The sequence below is a fragment of the Condylura cristata genome, unplaced genomic scaffold, assembly GCF_000260355.1.
Source record: "Condylura cristata isolate star-nosed mole 26May11 unplaced genomic scaffold, ConCri1.0 scaffold00015, whole genome shotgun sequence".
In the NCBI taxonomy this organism is placed as follows: Eukaryota; Metazoa; Chordata; class Mammalia; order Eulipotyphla; family Talpidae; genus Condylura; species Condylura cristata.
Genome location: NW_004567116.1, coordinates 36,483,099 through 36,503,737, shown reverse-complemented (window position 1 = coordinate 36,503,737; position 20,639 = coordinate 36,483,099). Strand labels below are relative to the sequence as shown.

The 20,639-nt window shown below is 37.2% G+C and overlaps 2 protein-coding genes across 2 annotated transcripts; one reads left to right on the top strand and one right to left on the bottom strand.

Moving 5' to 3' along the window:
- The first annotated feature begins 478 nt into the window (after positions 1 to 478).
- On the top strand, positions 479 to 1,429 carry LOC101627620 (olfactory receptor 51F2). Its single transcript, XM_012725209.1, is given in 1 exon segment — positions 479 to 1,429. A coding segment is annotated over 1 exon segment (951 nt).
- Positions 1,430 to 8,772: 7,343 nt separating this feature from the next.
- On the bottom strand, positions 8,773 to 9,744 carry LOC101627395 (olfactory receptor 51S1). The gene has a single exon (XM_004683671.1). The coding sequence runs from the start codon at positions 9,742 to 9,744 to the stop codon at positions 8,773 to 8,775; it is 972 nt and encodes a 323-aa protein (XP_004683728.1).
- Positions 9,745 to 20,639: the final 10,895 nt, after the last annotated feature.

Genomic DNA, 20,639 nt, shown 5'->3' with positions numbered 1-20,639 from the left:
GACAGATTTACTGAAATATACTGCTGAGGGGAGCATCAGGTGAGATGAGAGAGGTTTGCTGTGCCATAAGATCAGCTCCCTGACTAGGGATTGAACTCATGTTGCAGTGTTTGGCAATAGTTTGATTGTGCTGAGACTTAACCCCTGTGCCACTAGGGAGGCCCCTCATTGATTTATTTTAGTACCAACAATATAAAAAATAACGGAAACCAGAATTTTCAACATAAAGCTTAGGTTTTCTGAAAAACGTTATTAGAAGGGGGATATTTAATTATGGTGTTTTCCTAACCAAAGAATATTATAAAATTTTGAAAATTTAATGCGAAATAATTCAGGGTAATCTTTTCAACAAGAGAAAAACAGAATAACTTGCAAATACCAGAAATGTCAGAAAATACTAAAGTTTGTGGGAAACATATATATTTACTATGGATTGTGATCATTTAATCAAATATCACCGTCTTCTCAGTCCCTCCTTATGTTGATCCTCAATAATACCAATGTTCAGCCTCTGACCTTCTTCCTGAATGGTATCCTAGGACTGAGAGCAGCACAGATCTGGATCTCCACCCCTTTTTGTCTCCTGTATGTCATCGCCCTCACTGGGAACAGCATGATCTTGTTTGTGGTCCTTTGTGAGCAGAGTCTGCATGAGCCCATGTACTATTTCCTCTTTATGCTGTCTGCCACTAACCTGAGCTTGTCCCTGTGCACACTTTCCACAACACTTGGTGTCTTCTGATTTGAAGCCCGAGAGATAAACATAAATGCCTGCATTGCCCAGATGTTCTTCCTCCATGGATTTACTTTTATGGAGTTTGGGGTTCTGCTGGCCATGGCCTTTGACCATTTTGTGGCCATCCGTGACCCACTGAGATACACGACTGTCCTCACCAGTGCCAGAATTGCTCAGATCGGGGTGATCTTGTCCATAAGGAATGTTGCTGTCATGTTACAAGTTTTGCTCTTTGTCAAAAAGCTGTCCTTCTGCAGTTCCTTGGACCTTTCGCATTCATACTGCTACTGTGTTGATCTCATTCAACTCTCATGCTCAGACAACAGAATCAACAGCATCCCTGGTCTGTTTGCACTCTTTTCCACAACAGGGTTTGACTGACCTTGTATATTGCTCTCCTATGTCCTGATCATTCGATCTGTCCTCCGCATTGCTTCCTCAGAGGGGCGACAGAAAGACTTCAACACCTGCATATCCCGCATCATTGCTGTAGCCATCTTCTACATTCCTCTTATCAGCTTATCTCTTATTCATCGCTATGGCCATTCGGCACCCCCTTTTGTCCACACTATCATGGCCAATGTCTTCCTCTTCATCCCTCCTGTGTTCAACCCTATCATCTACAGTGTGAAGACTAAGCAGATTCAAAAAGCTATTGTCAAGATTTTAATTCAAAAGCAGCACTACATCTAAAATTTAATTATTTCAGAGTAGAGATATAGCCATTTAAGAATAAGGTAGAACAGGGTAATTATCTTCCCAGTGCCTACATATGCCTCAGTGCTTTAATTATGCAACTTACAGGTTGTATGACATTGCTTAGTTTCCTTATCAGGAAGTTCATATCAGTGCCACTAAATTATGATTTTGTTTGAAGATGAAGTAAGATACTGTATGTAAACAGCTATTTATATTTGCAATACGAGACCTAGATAATATATTCATGCATACTGCATACAATTATGAAAGTCCAGCTTTAATGTGGGAAAATGTGTTAATAAGTCAGTTATTCTCTTTGAATGATATACAAAATCATTTAAATTGATTGAACATTTCATAACAGCCTTAATTCTCTGCATGTTTCCAAAATAGGCATTCCATAGAGTGAATCATAAAATACATATCCATATAATTCAACTTGAATCTTATGGAATTAGAGTCATTTTATTCTTTATTATGTGTAGAGACAAGTCCAATGTAACTATAAATGCTATATCAAGTCCTCAGGATCAGTTCCTGTCGCTAGTAGTTAAACATTAAAAGTTGGTGATAACATTATTAACATCCCATGAATAAGGATCACATTGTTTTCCCAAGAAGAACCTTGGTAGAAAGGAAATTACATTTTTGTTTATGCTCTATTTTAATTGCTGCCATTATGATTCTATGATTCACTGGACAAACAGTGAGTCAAGGCAAACTGATACCTATGTATAGTTTCTTTTTACCTGATGGCTGAGTTCCTCCTCTAAGATTAAGGGTAATTGGTGGGTACTAGCAAGAAATACAAAAATTTTCACTATTGTGTTTCATAAATATGCAGCTCACATACAACTTCTGTGACTACATTATCTTTCTTCTTCTAAGGTTGCTAATTCTAGCTCCAAGCCAGCTCTACAATCCTTCCAGCAAAGCACAGAAACTCATCAGTACTCATACCCCTCAGACAACCTCTCCCACACCAAGTTAACAATTAAGGGTATAGCTCGCCATGAGAAATTTCCTTCAATTTTTTATGGCCAACTTGTTTGGGGTTATTGTACCATTGCTTTCTCTTTTGTGTTAGTCCAACTTGTTAATCAATCCACCCATGAACCAACCCTGAATATTTTCCCCCTCTCCCAGTGAGGCCAGCGACATGAATTATTGGGGAACATTTATATAACAGTGATGGTGCCATGAGGTTCTAAGACAACTATTCATATTATTTATTTGTGCTTTTTGGGCCTTTTGCTTTGTCCTTCCCATCATAATGATTCAAACTTCACAGATGTGTTAATAACATGAGTTTCCCCAGCTTCTCATTGTAATATAGCCTGTTACATACTTAGCCACTCAGGGAATAAACTCAGGTGGGACTAAAAATCATTTGAATTTCTATGAGATCAATTTTTATCCTTTAATTTTGTCTACTAATATTCTTGCCTCAATAATCTCATATTTTAATTAAAAAAGAACATGATATTATGTTGGGTTGCCTATTATCATTAAGGGAATATTTCTAGCAGTCCTCAAATAATCTAGAGAGTCTCCTTACTTCATTGAACGAGAACATATGTAAGAGGTAATAGGTCCATTTTGGGAAAAGCCCTGATAATTTTTAATTACATGATTACGTCACAGGCTTTTTCATCAAGCGAAAATCCAGGCTTATGTTCAAGTGATGAGTTCTGATACATGAATTGCAATCTCGTAAATGACATGAAAGACTATCATTTCCCATTGAGTGGTTGATGTCCGTCTTATGCTCATAAGTTCTCTGTTTGTTCTTTTTTTAAAGATTTATTCATTTATGCATACAGAGCTGGGGTACAGGAGCGGTGAGAGGATTCACCAGAGACAGAGTGGGGAGCAGAACGGGCTGACTGATGAAGTACAATGCTGAGGGGAGCAGCAGGTGGGCCAGGGGAGGTCTGCTGGGAATAAAACTCGTGCAGAAGTGGCTTTAGCTTCTTAGTGCTTTAACCCGCTGCACCACCAGGGAGGGCCCAGAAGTTCTCTGTTTTAAGAGCATTTAAAGTAACACTTTAGTTGCTTTCATTTAGCTTGTCTCCAGGAACTCTATGATCAATTACCTCTGATAGCTGAGTTTTATCACCTGATAAAACTCACCATTCACACCTTGCTACCCTCTACAATAACCAGATTCTTATTGATGAACATGAATACATGGTCTCAGGATCTTTCACTTTCATTGTTAGTAGGGAGTTCAATTCCATAGAAGCAGCTCTTGTTGCTTAGTTCAGTCTATGGAGACTATTCAGGGTATAGTAACTATTGAATTATTGAAAGCTACCACATCCCTTCTACCAAATACATTCCCAAACTCCCCTCAATGAAGGAGGATCTTTTCTTTCTTTCCTGAAAAATAATCACATGATGAAATCTCTGGTTCTGAGAATTCATTACAATTAATCTGCCTTGAAATTTCTATGGTTTATATTGTTCTGCTAAGTTCTATATCTCCACCTAATTTGCCATAAGTAGTCATGAATCAAATTCAAGCTTCAGGAAACCACCCCAGTAGTGCATTATCCTTGATATACCCAAGTACTAAAATTCTAGGTGACTATCCTGAGTAAAATATGTCCAATTTATTTTCTTACCACCAGCCACCTCCTTTGCTGCCTCAAATCTAATAAGTTTAAAAATGAACCACTCCTACAAGTGTTTTATTTTAGTTATAACTCCATCAATTCTGCAATGATTTTAAAGGCTAATCCATTTTGTCCTCAATGTTAACACATTTCCATGTTCAATATTTGCTGAGAGCTGACTGCTTGTTGGTGTGGATAAAATAAAAATTGTTGGGGGACAGATCCTGCAAAAGAGAAATACCACCTTGTCAGGCATTACCCTCAGACTTTTTTAGGCTTATTAATTTATCAACACTCCAGGATTCTTCATTTTTTATTCCCAGTATTTTTTTAGTGTTCTGACTTTATATACCTACAGCCGCCTACAGCTCTGTTAATCTTTTAGTTTAATCATTTCCCAGACTCTTAGAAGTGTACCGAAGAGATAGTTTCCCTTAAATGTTCTTTTATTGGCTCTCTGATTTTTACAGCATACCCTGAGCTGTCAGTTGCCTAATCAACAGTCAGTTGTATTTAAGACTTTCCATGCAGAAAGTATTAGCTAATGTTTTAAGTATGGATGGGAGACTAGACTTGAGCTCTACACTCACCAAATAACCTAATATCCAGCCTATACCTAAACCATGTCTAATCAACCTCAAGTGAGACTTTTTGTAATTGTGATGCCATCACTTTCAGGAATCATTGTCAACCCACTGACCATTGGTAATAATGTTTTAGTTGTCAATTTACCATGTGATTCCAGTGATCATGACTGAGAACAACTGAATTCAAAAAGGGAGGGACAGTAAAATAACAAAAATATATTTTTGATTTGGACACAAATTCTACCCACAGACAGGAACCACAAAATGATTTGAAAAAGAAAAGTTGATTATAAATAATTATTAGTAGGAAATTAGAATCGTGCACAAATTGACAAGTAAGTGTTAAAATAGAATTACAAGTAATCCACATGGCAGATAAAAGAGCAACCACTACATGGAAGGGTGAGGTGGGTACCCAAAGAAGTAGCCTCCTCTCCTCCCTCTATTCCTGCATGCCTAATATAGTATGTGGGAGAGACCTGGCCTTCTATGAGTGTCAAAGAAGAATTTCCACAGGAAGTATTCAAATCTCTAACCTCACTAGCTACCAGAGAAGCTGATGATGAGAAATGAAGCCTGGAAAATAGTTCTACCCTCTGTAGAACTATAATGCATTTCCACGTTTAGCAGGGGGAGTTTGTATATCATGATGGTTTAACTAGTCTTGCACCTTAGAATGTATTCTAACATGTGATGTGTGTTTTAGCAATAAGTGGATTCAGTTTTTACTTTTCATTTGAAGTGTATTCTTCTTAATCAGAAGACTTATCGACATTTTTTTAATACAAAAGTTTATTTTTACATCATTTTGTACATTTTTTTTTATCTCAATTGTAATCCCCGCGGGTTTCCCATCACCAAGTCACCCGTGTGCCATCACCATAATCCCGTGCATCCCCCCCCACTGTTTTTTATCCCATTCTCCACTCTACCCCCACAAAATGTCTCTGGTATATGGTTGTTCATTATTTTTGTTATTTTCTCGCCTGGTCCATTATACTCCTGCTATGAGTGAAACCATCTGGTATTTTTCTTTCTCTTTCTGGCTTAAGACTTAGCAACATTTTAGATCAGAGTGTTAATGTTTTATTAGTAGATGCTAAAAAAGCATTTGGTATAGATCACTAAATAAACTTGTTATAAATAAAATGAGAATATAAATTAAATGTTATACTTAAATGTTATAACATTTATCCAAATACTTAGCAGTCAACCATTATTCTAATAGGTGAAATATTAATGCTTTTTCACTCAGTCCTTTATGATGGGTTGGAGATTTTAATGAACTAAAACAAGAAAATGAATAATATGTATGATGAAGAAAAATTACACGTTATCTATTTTAACTTAAATGTTCTGAATACAAATACAACACAAAAATTTAAAAAAACATTATAATGCATATGATAACTTGGCAAAATATATGATAATTTAATAATATATTGATGAACAATAAAATTATTTATCTAGCAATATTTATTTTGATAGATATGAAGAAATACTTTCTTCATAACAGCAACAAAATCCTACATTTAAAGGTAACATGAAAATCAATTTCAATAAAGCTAATAATTTTATTAAAATATGTAAAATATATATTAAGAAGAGCAAAATAGTTACCATATATTCTTGGGTCATATATATATGTACACACACAGATATATGACATTCATACATATCAAGAGTCATTAAAACTATGTAACACAGTGTATACACATGGTAGCATACACAACATTTTATTTCAGTAAGAAAAAAGAGAATGTATTTAATAGATGATTTTGCCACTAGAACATAATCACCTTTAAGTAATTTAAATTTGGACTTTTGATATAGAAACATAAAATTAAAACTGTTATGACAATTTTAGCAGAAAAACATAATAGGCTTTACACAGAACACAGAAGTAAAAGATACTTTTTAAAAGAGTGACAGAAACAAAAATTGTGAAGAAAAATAAAAGAGGATTTGAGTATATAAGACCATCTACATTTGCTTAAAATTTGGTTGCCTAAGCAAAACCAAAGAAAATACTACATTGGTAAATGCAGGAAATTAGGACCTCTTGCAAAATTTAGTAGAACATAAATAATCAAATTTATTGAGTTGATGTAATCAATCAACTCATCAAAAATTGATGAAGGTAATTTGAGGACACTATTCATGCGGGAGGAAACAAAATAATAATAAGATATATGAAAAACAATCACTTAATAGGGAAATTTAACATAAACTAAAATGAGGTAATTCTCACTAACAAAACTGAAGGAAACAGTGAATTTTTGATGGGTATGGAAGGAAAAGACACACTACTACATAGGACAGAGATATGAACTAATATAGCCGTTAGGGAATAATCTACAAATACACACTGAAATGAAAAATAACTATAATGCTTTGAAGTCAGCAGTGACGACCTGGAGATCAGTCTTAAATAAATAAAGGTATAATTCACATGCAAAACTCTTAAAGAATAGTTATTGTAGCATTGTTCATAGTGGCATAAAACTAAGAACAATTTCCAATGCCCACTCCTAGGAAACAGTTGAATAAATTGTAATCTATGCCATGTGGATATTATGAATCTGAATGAATTATATCCATACTTACTTTGGTGGCATTTCGGCTATAAGAAAAAGAATATGTAGAAAAATTTATATAGTGTTCAGTTTTTGTTATACAAAGCATGTTCCTCACATTTATGTATTAATAATTTAAAGATATAAAGGAAAAAAAAGCATAAAGAAATTATGGTATAGAATAGGAATACAATTATACTGCTAGCCCACTCTTGCTGCATGTGAATTGCAAATTCTCTGTTGCTTACAACTGCAGCATTTGCTGTAATACTTGCTGTCCATCAGGTTGATGAACAACAGATCACCTTGCTCCCGGCTGCTTTGGCTTGATGACTTTGCTTAAGGTCTCCATGTTATTGGTTTGGTGCTGGACCATTGCATGCGACTCCTTCTGGGGGCCAGATTGAAGGGATAGTACCTACTTAAGGTATGTAGTGCTCTTAACACAGAGAAAGCACTGCTCACAGCACAGCTGAAAATGAAAGTGAAAAGAAGTACAATCTGCCTGCTGTGACACCTGTGATGTGATTGGGCAGGAAAATAATTAAGACACAAAATCGATCTACTGTAGATAATATTCCAACTATAGAAAACTTTACCTTTATGAGCATATACTCATAAATAAGTATAGTTACATTTGAATGATAACTTAGGGTAATTTTTTTTTTAAAGCTTTATTTATTGTGCATACAGAACTGGGGTATAGGCCAGAGGCTCAGGGGCGGTGAGAGGCTTCACCAGAGACAGAGTGGGGAACAGAACAGGCAGATCAACGAGGTACACTGCTGAGGGGAGCAGCGGGCGGGTCAGGAGAGGTCTGCCACGCCATGTGGTCACCTCCGGGGCAGGCGGGAATCGAACTCATGCGGAAGCGGCTTTAGATTCTCAGTGCTGTGCTTTAACCCGCTGCGCCACCAGGGAGGGCCCAATTTAGGGTAATTTTTATTCTATTTTTCCTAAACTATTTGGAATTTTAATTATAAATGGACATGTGTATTATACTAGTATTTTGTAAACTAACAGGGTAAAAACATAATTTTTTCCCCTTCCTTTTGTTGACCTGATCAGAATTGTACAGCATAGATATTAGTTTGAAGATTCTTATGTGTGTCTTCCTCATTTACTCAGTCACTGTGGATCAGACACATCTCTGTTTTTGTGAAGTTTCAGCATTAACTGAGACCCCCAACCAGTTGGGTGGGAATGCTTTTGTTTTCTTTTTCCTTTGCTATACAATTCCTTACTTCCTCTACTATTAGGGAATTGATGTGCTGGGGAAACTGGCAAATACAAAATAACAAGACACATACTTGATTCTGGCCCTTTCCATGCCATTGATCTGTAGGGTGATGACAGGTAGACCTCTGCGAGTCTGAGGCTTGTGTGCTTTCATCCATATACAAATACACACACTTCTAGGAACAGGCAGATACCGCCATGGAAAGGAGCTGATGTGTAACTGGCATTCCATTTTATGCTTGGTGAGTTGAGTTCTCAGTCATGGAGAACTTTGTCTCAGGTAAACACACACCCGTTGATGGGGAGAGACATCTTTGTCAGTGAGAACAACCCACTTTCCTGGGCTGCAACCTCTTGAATATTCTTTCTCTAATTTCCTTCATCTTTACACTATAGAGAATTGGGTTTATCAATGGAGGGAGCAGGAAATGGATATAGGAGAGAAGAGTATGGGCAGGCTGAGGGATTGGAACCCTAAGACGGTCAATGAGTGCCAGGAGGATCATGGGCACGTAGAAGAGGAGCACAGCAGAGAGGTGGGTGGCACAGGTTTGTCCAGCCTTCCAGCGATCCTCACTGGACCCCAAACCTTGCAACACCCTGCCAATTAGGCCATAGGAGAAGAAAATAATGAGGGGGTCCAATCCCATTGCTGACAGGACCACAAAGAAGCTATAGACTGCACCCCGAGCTCCTGGACAGGCTAGACGGGCTATATCTGGGTGCAAGCAGTAAGAATGGGTCAGGACCTGTGGGCGGCAGTAGGACATGCGAGCCAAAAGAAATGGCAGCGGTAAGTGGAGACCCAGGCATCGGAAAACAATGGCTAGGCCAATTTTGATAATGACGTCATTAGTGAGAAGTCTTGGGTAGTGGAGAGGGCGGCAGATGGCCAGTGCACGATCTAAGGCCATGGCAAGCAAAACGGAAGACTCCATGACAGAAAAGACATGGACAAAGAACATCTGTAGGAGGCAGGCTGAGGCAGAGACAGCATGAGCATCAGCAAGGGCAAGACCCAACAAGGTGGGCATCAGGGATGTGGCCAAGCCAACATCAGACACACTAAGCAGGAAGAGGAAGAAGTACATTGGACGGTGGAGAGTCGGCTCCAGGGCAATGATCCAGAGGATGGTGCCATTCCCCAGGGCAGAAAGAAGGTAGACAGTGATGAGAGGTAATGTCCACAAGGAGGGGACGGTTGATAAGCCTGGCAAGCCCACCAACAGGAAGGTGGGGTCCATTGAGAAGCTGCTATTGGAGGCTGCCTGGATGGGAAATGTTGACATAGCTCAGATCTGGAATCTGAAAACTGAATAAAAAGATTTATTTTATGTTATGGTATATTTTTGTGAATCTTTCTAAACCAATCTGTCTCTCCTCCCCCCACCTTCCACTTCCTTGTACACCTACATGCATTCCAGTATCTATACCCCAGTTATGCTGTGTATTAAGGCTTTTTCTCTAGTTGTCCTCAACCTCTTTCCCTGCTAACTTATTTTTTCTCACTTTCTATTCATCCTGACTTTCCTTGTAGTTTCCTTTCTAACTTATTGCCCTTTCTGTATACCAAACTGCTGAGGGGAGGGCACACAGATCTATTTCTCTGAATTCCAGACAATCTGACTTCTGTGCTGCTTTAACATGCTCCCATTTCAGCTCACTTTAACTGCTCTCTTTAAGGTCACCATTTTCCACTTTATACTAAATCAAGGGTCTCCCATTTTTCCTAAACTAATCTATTTCTTAATGAATTTTGGCTGCCATGTATCTACTTTCTTCTGAATTCTACCTTTCAGTATTGATATCAATTTCCTCAGGAGTGATGGAAAAATCACAATGGCAAAAATTAAACATATTATGACTTTCTAAGTGAGTTGTTGGCATCACCCTCACCAATTCTCACAAATTTTGCAAAGGAAAAGCCCCAACTTTCCTACTTTGTCTCAATACTAAATAGAAAATCAGCAAAAAAGCACAATCTTAAATAACAAGTCAAATAGTAAATTTGTAGAATATACAACATTCTGTATGACAGATGACCGATTGGGGATAAAACTCAATAAAATTTAAAACACTGAATCATGTAAATATATTTCTAGCAACAATGAAACTAAATTAGAGATCCTTAATAAAAAGAAATCTGGACTTTAAACAACATTTTCTAAATTATCAATGGGTCAAAGGAGAAATAAATAGGGAAATTAAAAGCATTTGAACTATGTATAAAAGACACGCCACAAGTAGAAGAAAATATCAGGGAAAAGCTTCATGATGTTAGAATCAGATTTCTTGTTGATGATGCCAAAAATATAAGCAACAAAAGCAAAATTGGTCAAATTTAACAACATCTAAGTTAAACCTTATACACAACAAAAGAAATAATCAGCAGAATGAAAGGGTAGACTTTAGAATGAGAAAATATTTGCAAACCATACATCTGTTAAGGGATTAATAGCCAAACCATATAAGGAGCTCTTACAATTTAACCACAAAATTCAAAGAACTGAATTTATAAAAGAAAAAGGAAAGGAAAATGTTTCTTCAAAAATGGGAAAAGGGTATAAAAGACATCCAGCAGGACTAATCATCAGGGAAATTCAAATCAAAACCACAATCAGATATCACTGCAGCTGTTAGGTTGTGACAAATGTCAAAACCCAAACCAAAAGCTAGCAAGGTTAGTGAACATGTGAATGAATTAAAACACTTTCACACTATAAGTGGGAAGGTCAAATAGTACAGACACTATGGAAAACAGTATGGTGTTTCCTAAAAAAAAAAAAATATACACACACACACAAACACACACACACACATGTTAAAAAATAGAATTACCATATAATCCACTCTGAAATTTACCCAAAAGAATTGAAATTAGGATCTCAAATGTTATCCAAAATTTATTGTCTCATTATCCACAATAGTCAAGATATGGAAACAATCCAAAGACCACAGATGGAAGGATGGGTAAGTGATATAAGATGTACAAAGACAATGGAATGCCACTCCACCTTAAAAATGAACGAAATCTGCCTGACACTGTGACTTGGGTGGGCCCTGAGGACAGCATGCTAAATGAAGTAAATCTGTGCAGAAGACAATGCCACATGATTCCACTTACATGAAGTATGTAAACAAACGCAGAGAAACAGGGAGGAGAATTGTGGTTGCCAGCAGCTGGGAGGAGAGGGGACCAGGGAACTTCTGCTTAATGAGTGGATAAGAAGAACAATAAAGAAAGATATAGGCAATCTAATAGAAAGTCTGGCCAAAGGTGAAGAGCGATTTAAAGGAATAAATACAGTTGTAAGCAAATGTATAATAAAATCCTTCTTAGCAGTTACATAATAAAAAAATGATTTAACAAAATTATGTGCTAAGAAAAAGACTTGCTCTTAATCAAGATTGTTCAAAGTCATGAAATTGTGAAAACTTTTTGAGATATTTCATTAAAGTAAGAAATTTACTTGATTTGACCATTCTGCTCTATTATTAGCCAGAAAGACTTATTTGCATAGTGAAGCATAAAAACATTTTTTATGCAAGGGGGAAAAAATAGAGTTCACAGCTTTTCTTATTTGTTTGATAGTTAAGCAAAGATGGTTATGATGCATAATAATTTCAACAATTAAGAATAAAGATATTGTTTAGTTAAAAAAGAATGCAAATGACAACATTATGCTGTCATAAATGTTTTAAAAGCCTCCTAAAGTACTCTATTTTCCAGATAGTTCCATTTATACGTAAGTGTCTAGAAATAGTTCTGAAGGGATTTGCATTAAATTGATCTGATTAAAATAGTAATGACAAGGAGAAGGACACTGAGTTACGGATAGGATTAAAAGATGATTGTGGCTATAATCCTAAAATTTTATTTTTTCTTGGAAAGTTATGTCCTCATATAAAATATCATACTGGTTCTCATAGCAAATATCATATCATTTATTCATAAACTCCACTGTCTGATCTCAAGCTTTTCTCTTGTATTCTATTCTTTCCCTTTTCAGTGGTCTGTGAGCTTTGCTGAGACTTTGGTGTGTATTATCCTGATTGGTTTCCTCACTGACAGTCCTGCTTACCAGTTTTTCCTCATACAGACTTCTCTATATTTTTTCCAATTTGCAATTGGATAATATGACTGTGGTGTCTTATTTTTCTGCTGCTTTAAAATAAGTCCACATCTTTATTTGTCAAAGATGTCCCTTCACTATCTGGCCTCAGGCAACCTTTACAGCTTAATACATTTCTATTTTATTTCTACCCATGTATGTTAATCTATCAGAAGTACTGTGGTTTCTCAGAAATGTCACTGATTTTTATACATTCAAAAAATACATTTTTAAAGTGGAATTTTGCCTACCAGAAGTACTGTGATTTCTCAGAGACATGACTGAGTTTTACACTTTCAGAAAATACACTTTTAAAGTGAAATTTTCTCCTTATACTTTGTGTCATTTTATGTCATCTATGTCATGAAGTTGCAAATCAGACAGGTTCCTCTCTTCCTTTGAACTCCTGCTTTCTTGAACCCTTGTCCTTAAGCAAACTCCACTTCTATCATACGGGGGGGGGGGGTACATTTTCTAGTACAGTCCCCACCATTCTCAGTTATTAATCTTTCTACCTCCTCAATAGACCATAATTTCCTCAAGAGAGGTTCTTTATTTTTTTTATGGGTGTGGGACTAGTTGCTGCTTTATATTAAGCTGCAAGTATATGCGCTTCATAAACCTTTTATACTGTTATTTTGCAGTTTTTCAACTCAGTTATTTTAAATTTTTTCCTGGATTTGATCTCCTTTTCTAAAATGCCATTTTGTTTTCTTGTTTCATAAAAATCTCCTCTCAGAATCTTCCTGTTTTACCGTCATGAACACTTCATATAAGTTTATCCAAGATATTGTTTATTTTCCTTTGTTGGAGTCCTTTCTCCCCAACATGTTTCTAGTATCCGTCTTCTCCTGCGGCTGCTTTGTCTCTCTGTGCTCCCTAAATGTTTCTGAGTGCCCAAACATGCAATCAAGAGGACATAGGTTCCTAATGTTTGCCATAAACTTCATAGACTATCCCTGTTTATTAAAAATAGGTCAGATAATGAATATGCTTGATAGAAGGTAATGTAGAAAGAGGTTTGGAGCAGGTATCTACTGAGAAAAGCTTATGGAGCTTTTATAAGGATATTTAGTCACCAAGAGGAAACCTCCATATTTGATTGGTGCACGTGTCTCTGGAGCTTTGAAGGTAACTTCGTACATACCTAGAAAACATGAAAGAAGCACATATATTGTCTGTCATTTCCACTATTCACACGCAAGAAAGAGGCTCACATTATGTGCATGCCCGCTCACAACACAGACACATACATGTGCACACAAACTGTCCACATTTTCTCTCAGAAACTCAAACACATGCTGTCATATGAAAAAGTATTATATTATTGATAAGAAATATTTTTGAGTCAGATACATGACAAATTTACATATGCTCAAATAAAAGTATATCTTACATGTATTTAAGGATTCAGAAATGCACAGATTCTCATTCCCTAGGACAAGTATGTGCTAGGGGAGGCGCATGTACTTACACACGAGGTATGTGAGGAAAAAAGTACCTGCATGAACATATATGTTATTATCATTTATACACTGATCTCCACAAATTGTTAATGGCAAATGATCTTAATCTACCCTTTGCTACCTTACACAATCACAGCCAGCAAAATGCAAATATTCAATCATTTTTCCCAAACACATGTATGCAGACAGTAAGCAGCTCTTATCTTTTCAAACACACACACACACACACACACACACACTCATGAGATGCATGCAGCATGTACATATACATGCATCTCTAGACATCAGAAATGCAGGGAATTATAACATGAATTTTACAATCACATCTGACCCACGCAAACAGACCATTTTTATTCTTAGTTTACTTCATTAGACTATTCTTATTTTGCCTCAAGTAGCTGAAAAGTTTCCTTGAAGACAAACTTTCCTTTTCCTCAAAATGAAATCTCACTTTCCATAGATTTAAGTTTATGATTCAAAAATGGATGTTGTCACCAAAAGCTATTGATAAGTACTTTTTGATGTTTTCTAGAAAAGGACAAAAACATCATTTATTATGAGATTAGTTTCCTTCTGCCTGAAGGACAAATGATTAATAGTACTGGAGGGATGGGACATAGGATGTTTGGTTATAAAGTGTTCTGATGCTGGTATAATGGGGAAATCTGGGCAGCCACAATGAGATGGCAGAGTATTATGAATAAATTTGCTCACAGATTTAGTCTTAGCTGTTAAGACCTGTCATCACAATCCTCCCTAGCATTTATCAGTCAGCATTGATGAGTCTGCGTCACATAGGGTATTGGATTGCAGGTGAAAGCTGCAGTATTAGAATGGTTTCAAAGTGACCAGGGTGAGAGAATTTATAACAACTCCCTTGGAATTGGATTATAGGGTGCAGACCAGAGTAGGAAAAACTAGTTCTAAGTTACCTTAGCTAAGTTAACTTTGCTTTTGATTTTCATCTTCAAGGTAATTCCTGCCCCTTGTATGCTGAGATCCACCATTTGTCTCCACATTAACCTTAACTCTGCTTCAAGAGATAGCTTCAGTGCTGAGCACCAAGCAACTTGGGTTCTCAAGTCACCCCATAGAAAACTCCCTAGCAAAATAAGAGTGTCGGGCCCTCCCTGGTGGCGCAGCGGTTAAAGCGCAGCACTAAGAAGCTTAAGCCACTTCCGCATGAGTTCGATTCCCGCCTGCCCAGGAGGAGATCCACATGGCGCGGCAGACCTCTCCTGGCCCGCCCGCTGCTCCCCTCAGCAGTGTATTTCAATACTCTGCCTGTCTTCTCCCAACTCTGTCTCTGGTGAATCCTCTCACTCTCCGCATCTCTGGCCTGTACCCCAGTTCTGTGTGAATAAATAAATAAATCTTAAAAAAAAAAATAAGAGTGTCAGATCAGGTACATTACAGAACATTGCTGTAGAAAGAGATCTAAGCATCTAAGGAACATGAAACAAACAACAAGCACAATGCATGGGGCTGAGGAATGAAATAACCCAGGGTAGAGACATGATCAGGTAAAATACAGAGGACTTAACAATTCTGTAATAAAACCCATTTTTTTAGTCTCAAGTCTTTGTAGGTAGTTTGACTATGGGACACTGATCCATTCTGCTATTCAAGGGGACACTTTTGGATTTAGCTTTACCCCTGAAGAATCTAGGGAAAAGGACCCCAGTAGATTATCATTGGGGCTAGGCAGGAAGAAAGTCTGTCTATTACACAGGCTTTAGAGGATACCACCATTGAATTTTCAAGGTTCCCCATCCAGAGATTTTGGACACCAGTAAGCTTAGGAATATATTCCATTATGACATCCCTCAGCAACATTTTGGTCATCAAAGTGTGCTCCAAATGACTTAATTCTGAAGTATGGTATTAAATATTAGAATTCTCTTGTCTCCAAGACTTTCACCTAATTTTAAATACCACATGCTGGTTCACAACCCACTAAAGTTACCTCTACCTCCTCCTCATTTTCCATCTCAGTAGGCAACTTATCTTTATTGGAACTCAGATGCTCCCAGCTGCTATGGACTTTCTAACCTATCACTCCTCCAAGTGAATCATTCCTTCATCTGCTCCCTCTACACCTCTGCTATGACACTGTGAGCTCTTTGAGGTCGAATACTATATTTTATGTTTCATTCCTACAATAGCATCTCTACACATTTACATTTACATATACATTTAAAGAGTCTGCTTACACGACAGTTTCTCTTATTGCCTGGGTCTGCAGCCTCACATCTCACTTCCTCCTGAAAAGGACACTGTGCTTTTCTTATTTGTCCATCTTCCCAGCTCACTTTTCCAGGCACGACCTACTTTCCCACTCATCAAAATTGACTAATTGGCACAATATGGTCAGATGTTTCTGCTTATCTCCCTTCTGTCTTTCTAGGCTTCCCAATAGTAGCTTCCCCACTTATTTGTTTTCCTCTTTTCTCCCTTCCTTGCTTCATGTGCTCACTTGCCACCCTTATGCCATTTATTAATCACTTGTGCTGCAAGTCTTAAAGCCCTTTCCCACACCGGCTCCCCCTTTGCGCAACTCACTCACCAGGTGCGATCCTCCCAGCAGCCCCACACATTTGGGGTTCTAGCTCCTCAGCTGTATTCTTTATGCTACCTTGATGTATCACATCTGGGGAAGTGAGAAGGGTGTGGGGTACAGAAAAGGTGAACACAGGTGTCCAGTGCTTGTTGCAAGAGCCCCATGGGGGCCTCAATGAGAATGCTGTGGTTAGTTCAGGGCCTGTTGCTCGGCTCAGAGGAAGCACCAAGGTGACCTTTGAACTGTAGCAGGAATGGAAGGAGCACCCCACCCCCAGGCTCCAGTCCTGTTGTCATAGCCTGTGAAACAGCCCTCCCTCTATCTACACTAATCCTCAGCTTCTAGGCCCAATAGCTCCTGATGCCCCCAATGTCTTGCCCTGACTTGTCTGCTCTTTGACCAGGACCACAACCTCTCTCCAGTCTTTTTTTTTTTTTTCAGAGAGAAGTTAATGAGCCCCAGATGGTGTCCCAAAGTCATTCCACAGGGAAACCTTCCGTTTTTGTTGCTTGTCTTTGTTTTCATTAATTGCCATTAGCTCAGTGGAGTAAATACCACATGGTGCTAATGGCTTTAAGGTCATAGTTTGCATCTCTGTAGAGACCACTTAGTCACTTTGCTTTGCATCTTTCATCTATGACCAGAATCCACAGAAAGACTACTGTGGTGGAGTGACTGCTTATCCTTGTTATAGTCTGACCCCCATACCCAGTCTACACACACAGCTGTACATATTGTTAGACTTCTCTGAAATACAACAGTTAACTTGGCTGGATCCCTCATTCCAGTTAACTCTGACCCAGTTATTTTTTGGTAACTCTTTTTATTTTTCTTTCTCATTTTCTCACTCTCCTTGACATTTCTTGTTTGTTTGTTTGTTTTTTTAATAGATTTCCTACTTTCCAATAGATCAAATTTCATCAGACACCCACACCAGTTTGTGGCTTTTCCTTCACAGTCTGGCTGTAATCATCCCAAATCTCTGCAAACAGCCTGGTCATGTGTCAAGCCATCCACTACACCTCCCTCCCTGAGATCTTTCAGCAGTGCTTTTGTTCCTGTAATCCCTGTAGCAGACCTGGGTAATTAGATCTCAGCTCATGGGTTTATCCTGGCTCATCCCTGTCACTTCTACTCACTTTCAGGAATGGTGCATTAATCTTTCTCTCCCTAGGGTTTAGCAAAACTTACCTCAACTCAGGTTACTGCTTCCTTCTCTCACTTCCTCTCCAACTATTGCAGCAAGTATGATATCTTGGACATAAATGCAGTCTTAAAACTCTCCACCTGAAGCTAACCATGCAGTATATGGAACTGATATAATATAAAAATTTGGAATAATGCATTATATTAAGTGGGATATTTCATGTTTGAAATATGACAACCCATCTAATAAACCAATATTATAGGTCAGAGCTATGGGAGAGGAGCTTGTGTGTGAGGTTTGTCTACAAAGGGTTGCTTTGGGTTCTATAGATGAGGGAATGTTTTGGATTGATGAAACATTCCTGTTTCTGGATTATATGACTATGCATTTGTCAAAACTTGTAGAATTGCACAATAAAAATAAATTTCAGTAGATAGAATTACAACTTTGAAAATATAAACTCTTACAAGCACATTTGGTAAATTAAGTTCTTTAAAATTTGTCTTTCAAAAATTATCTTGTGTCTTCTCTCTCATTCTCCCATTTTGTCTATCTTCTCCCCATGATTTCCTATCTCCCTCCTTTGCTCTTGTCATTTTTATGCAACATATATTTTTGGGTCACCTTGATCATACAACACTCATTAGGTCTGGGTTTTAGATACTGGCATCTCTTTTTGACAAATGTTAACAATGTAGTTTTTAAATGTCTCAGAAAATTATTAAGAATGAGTCACTAAGACATAATATGTTTTGGAAAAAATAAACACCTTCATGATGCTAAAAATTATCTTGATGTTATGAATACTGCTTACAGCTTACAGAGACAAGGTGTATTGTTTATACTTACAATTTCTTTGCAAAAGCACTTACAACTTCTCATGGTTCTGATATTTCATGAGATTTTTATAAAGTCAAATTTATGAAGCAATGGAATAATTTAACTGGATGTAATAAGACATCCTTCTAAATCAAATTTAGTTAGTACCAAATATTATTAGAGCAATATTTTCTAAATAAGTTGACAAGAAATAAGAGAATCTGCTTTTCTTACACTTACCTAAGAGAATGAAGGAAAAGGAAAAAAAACAAAAATAAGCAAAGCACTTATTTTTGTATAATATTAGGATGTCATTGATGAAACTTACATGGAAGAAATAGCAGGTCTGGAGTTGGATAGCACTGCTAACTATAGAAAGAAAGGAATAATATTGGAAATATATAAGAGGTAAAACTGTTAGCACCTATTTATTGGATGATTTATATTTGCCTTTTTACAGATGGATTTATAGATTGATTGTACTATTAACTGAAACATGAAAGTTAAAGGCATAGCCAGTTAAGGTAAACAGGGGAAGCAAACCATATCTTTTTAAATTTGGATTTGTAGATTTTATATAGATTTGTAGATTTTGATAAATATGTTATACAGTACTGAAGATGATGCCCACACATCAACATCTGAAACTCAACATAAGGATCACTATCAAAGACATAGATTTGGAAAAACCTCCTTAAATGTGCTTCATTCATATATATACACATGTGTATATGTATAAAGTAAATTCAACTGTCAATTGGGAGATGAGAGACCAAGAACAGCAAGTGGCTAAGTGGGGAGGGGAGTTCAAGGCATAGACAATGGACTTACATTCTGAGAAGGAAAGGGTTAGTGAGCATGCATTTTGCCATACCAAGCAAAGGATCAGACAAAATCAAGATAACAACAAACCCTAGAAAGCTGACTATGGAATTGTGACTAGAATAGGGGGAAGACAGAACAAAGTAAGGAGGGACCACAAAGGACTATGGGTCTGGTGTGTGTGCTTGCATGGTGGGCATGGTGTAGTAAACATACCTGACAGGGGAGAGCCTAAACTTCTAAAACACTAATAACTATGTAAACCAAGAGTCATTTAATAAAAATATCATTAACTAACAAAAATTAGTAGTTAAAAGAAAAGGGCTCAGAAAAAAGATTGAGTAAAATTATCACAAGTTCTTGTAATGAGTAAGGGAAAGGTTTATCTATCAACCGTGGTGGGAGAAATATTGAATGGGCGTTTGGAAATAGATGTTGATATGAATGGGATTAAAATAGATATGTTGATATGAATGGGAGTTTAAAATAGATGTTGATATGAATGGGGTTAGTATTCAAATAAAATAAAATAACTAAAGAGAGTTTCTAAATTTACAGAATCACAAAATCTTACCTGTTGCACAGTCTCCTCTAGCTATTTTTAGTTTAGATACATTTTGAGAAAAATAAAAGCATCTACCCTTCATTTCAGGGCATGGAAAGAATGAGGCGTTAAAAAATTGTAGTTGAACACTAATCCATCTCTGGAACTCCCCAACCACCCAAATATAACACACACATACACACACACTCACAGACACACATACCACAAACATACACACCACATTTCTGAATAGCCTCCTATTACCTTATTTCCCAAAGACAAGGACTCTCGGGGTGTGTTTATAGCCTGGAGAGACTTGCTCAGTCTTGGAAGCCCCGAGGAATAACCCAGTTCCTTGCTTGGTTGATGGTCTCCATGGGATGGTGTGGGTATGAGTTAGGGAGCTCAGGAAATAAAAATCCTCCTGTGGATAGTGGCAGAGGTTTTGCCATGAGGGTCTCAGTTGTTTAAGTCAAAGATACTATTAGGAATCAGGTAAGTTTCATATCAAAATTAGAAGATAAAGTTGCCTTATCAATAAAGTATTTTAATATAGCATTACTGATATTACCAATTGTCTCTTAACCACTTCTTTCTTGTCCTTTTATTCTTCCTTTGTCCTTCATTTTCCAATCCAACCATTGGTGTCCTTGTGTTCTTGCCTCTTTGTTATTCACACCTGTTATAAGGGAAACAAGCAAAGAAACTTCTCTA

Excerpts from the sequence above, each read along its gene's own strand:
- LOC101627395 (XM_004683671.1), bottom strand. The coding sequence starts at position 9,744 with ATGTCAACATTTCCCATCCAGGCAGCCTCCAATAGCAGCTTCTCAATG.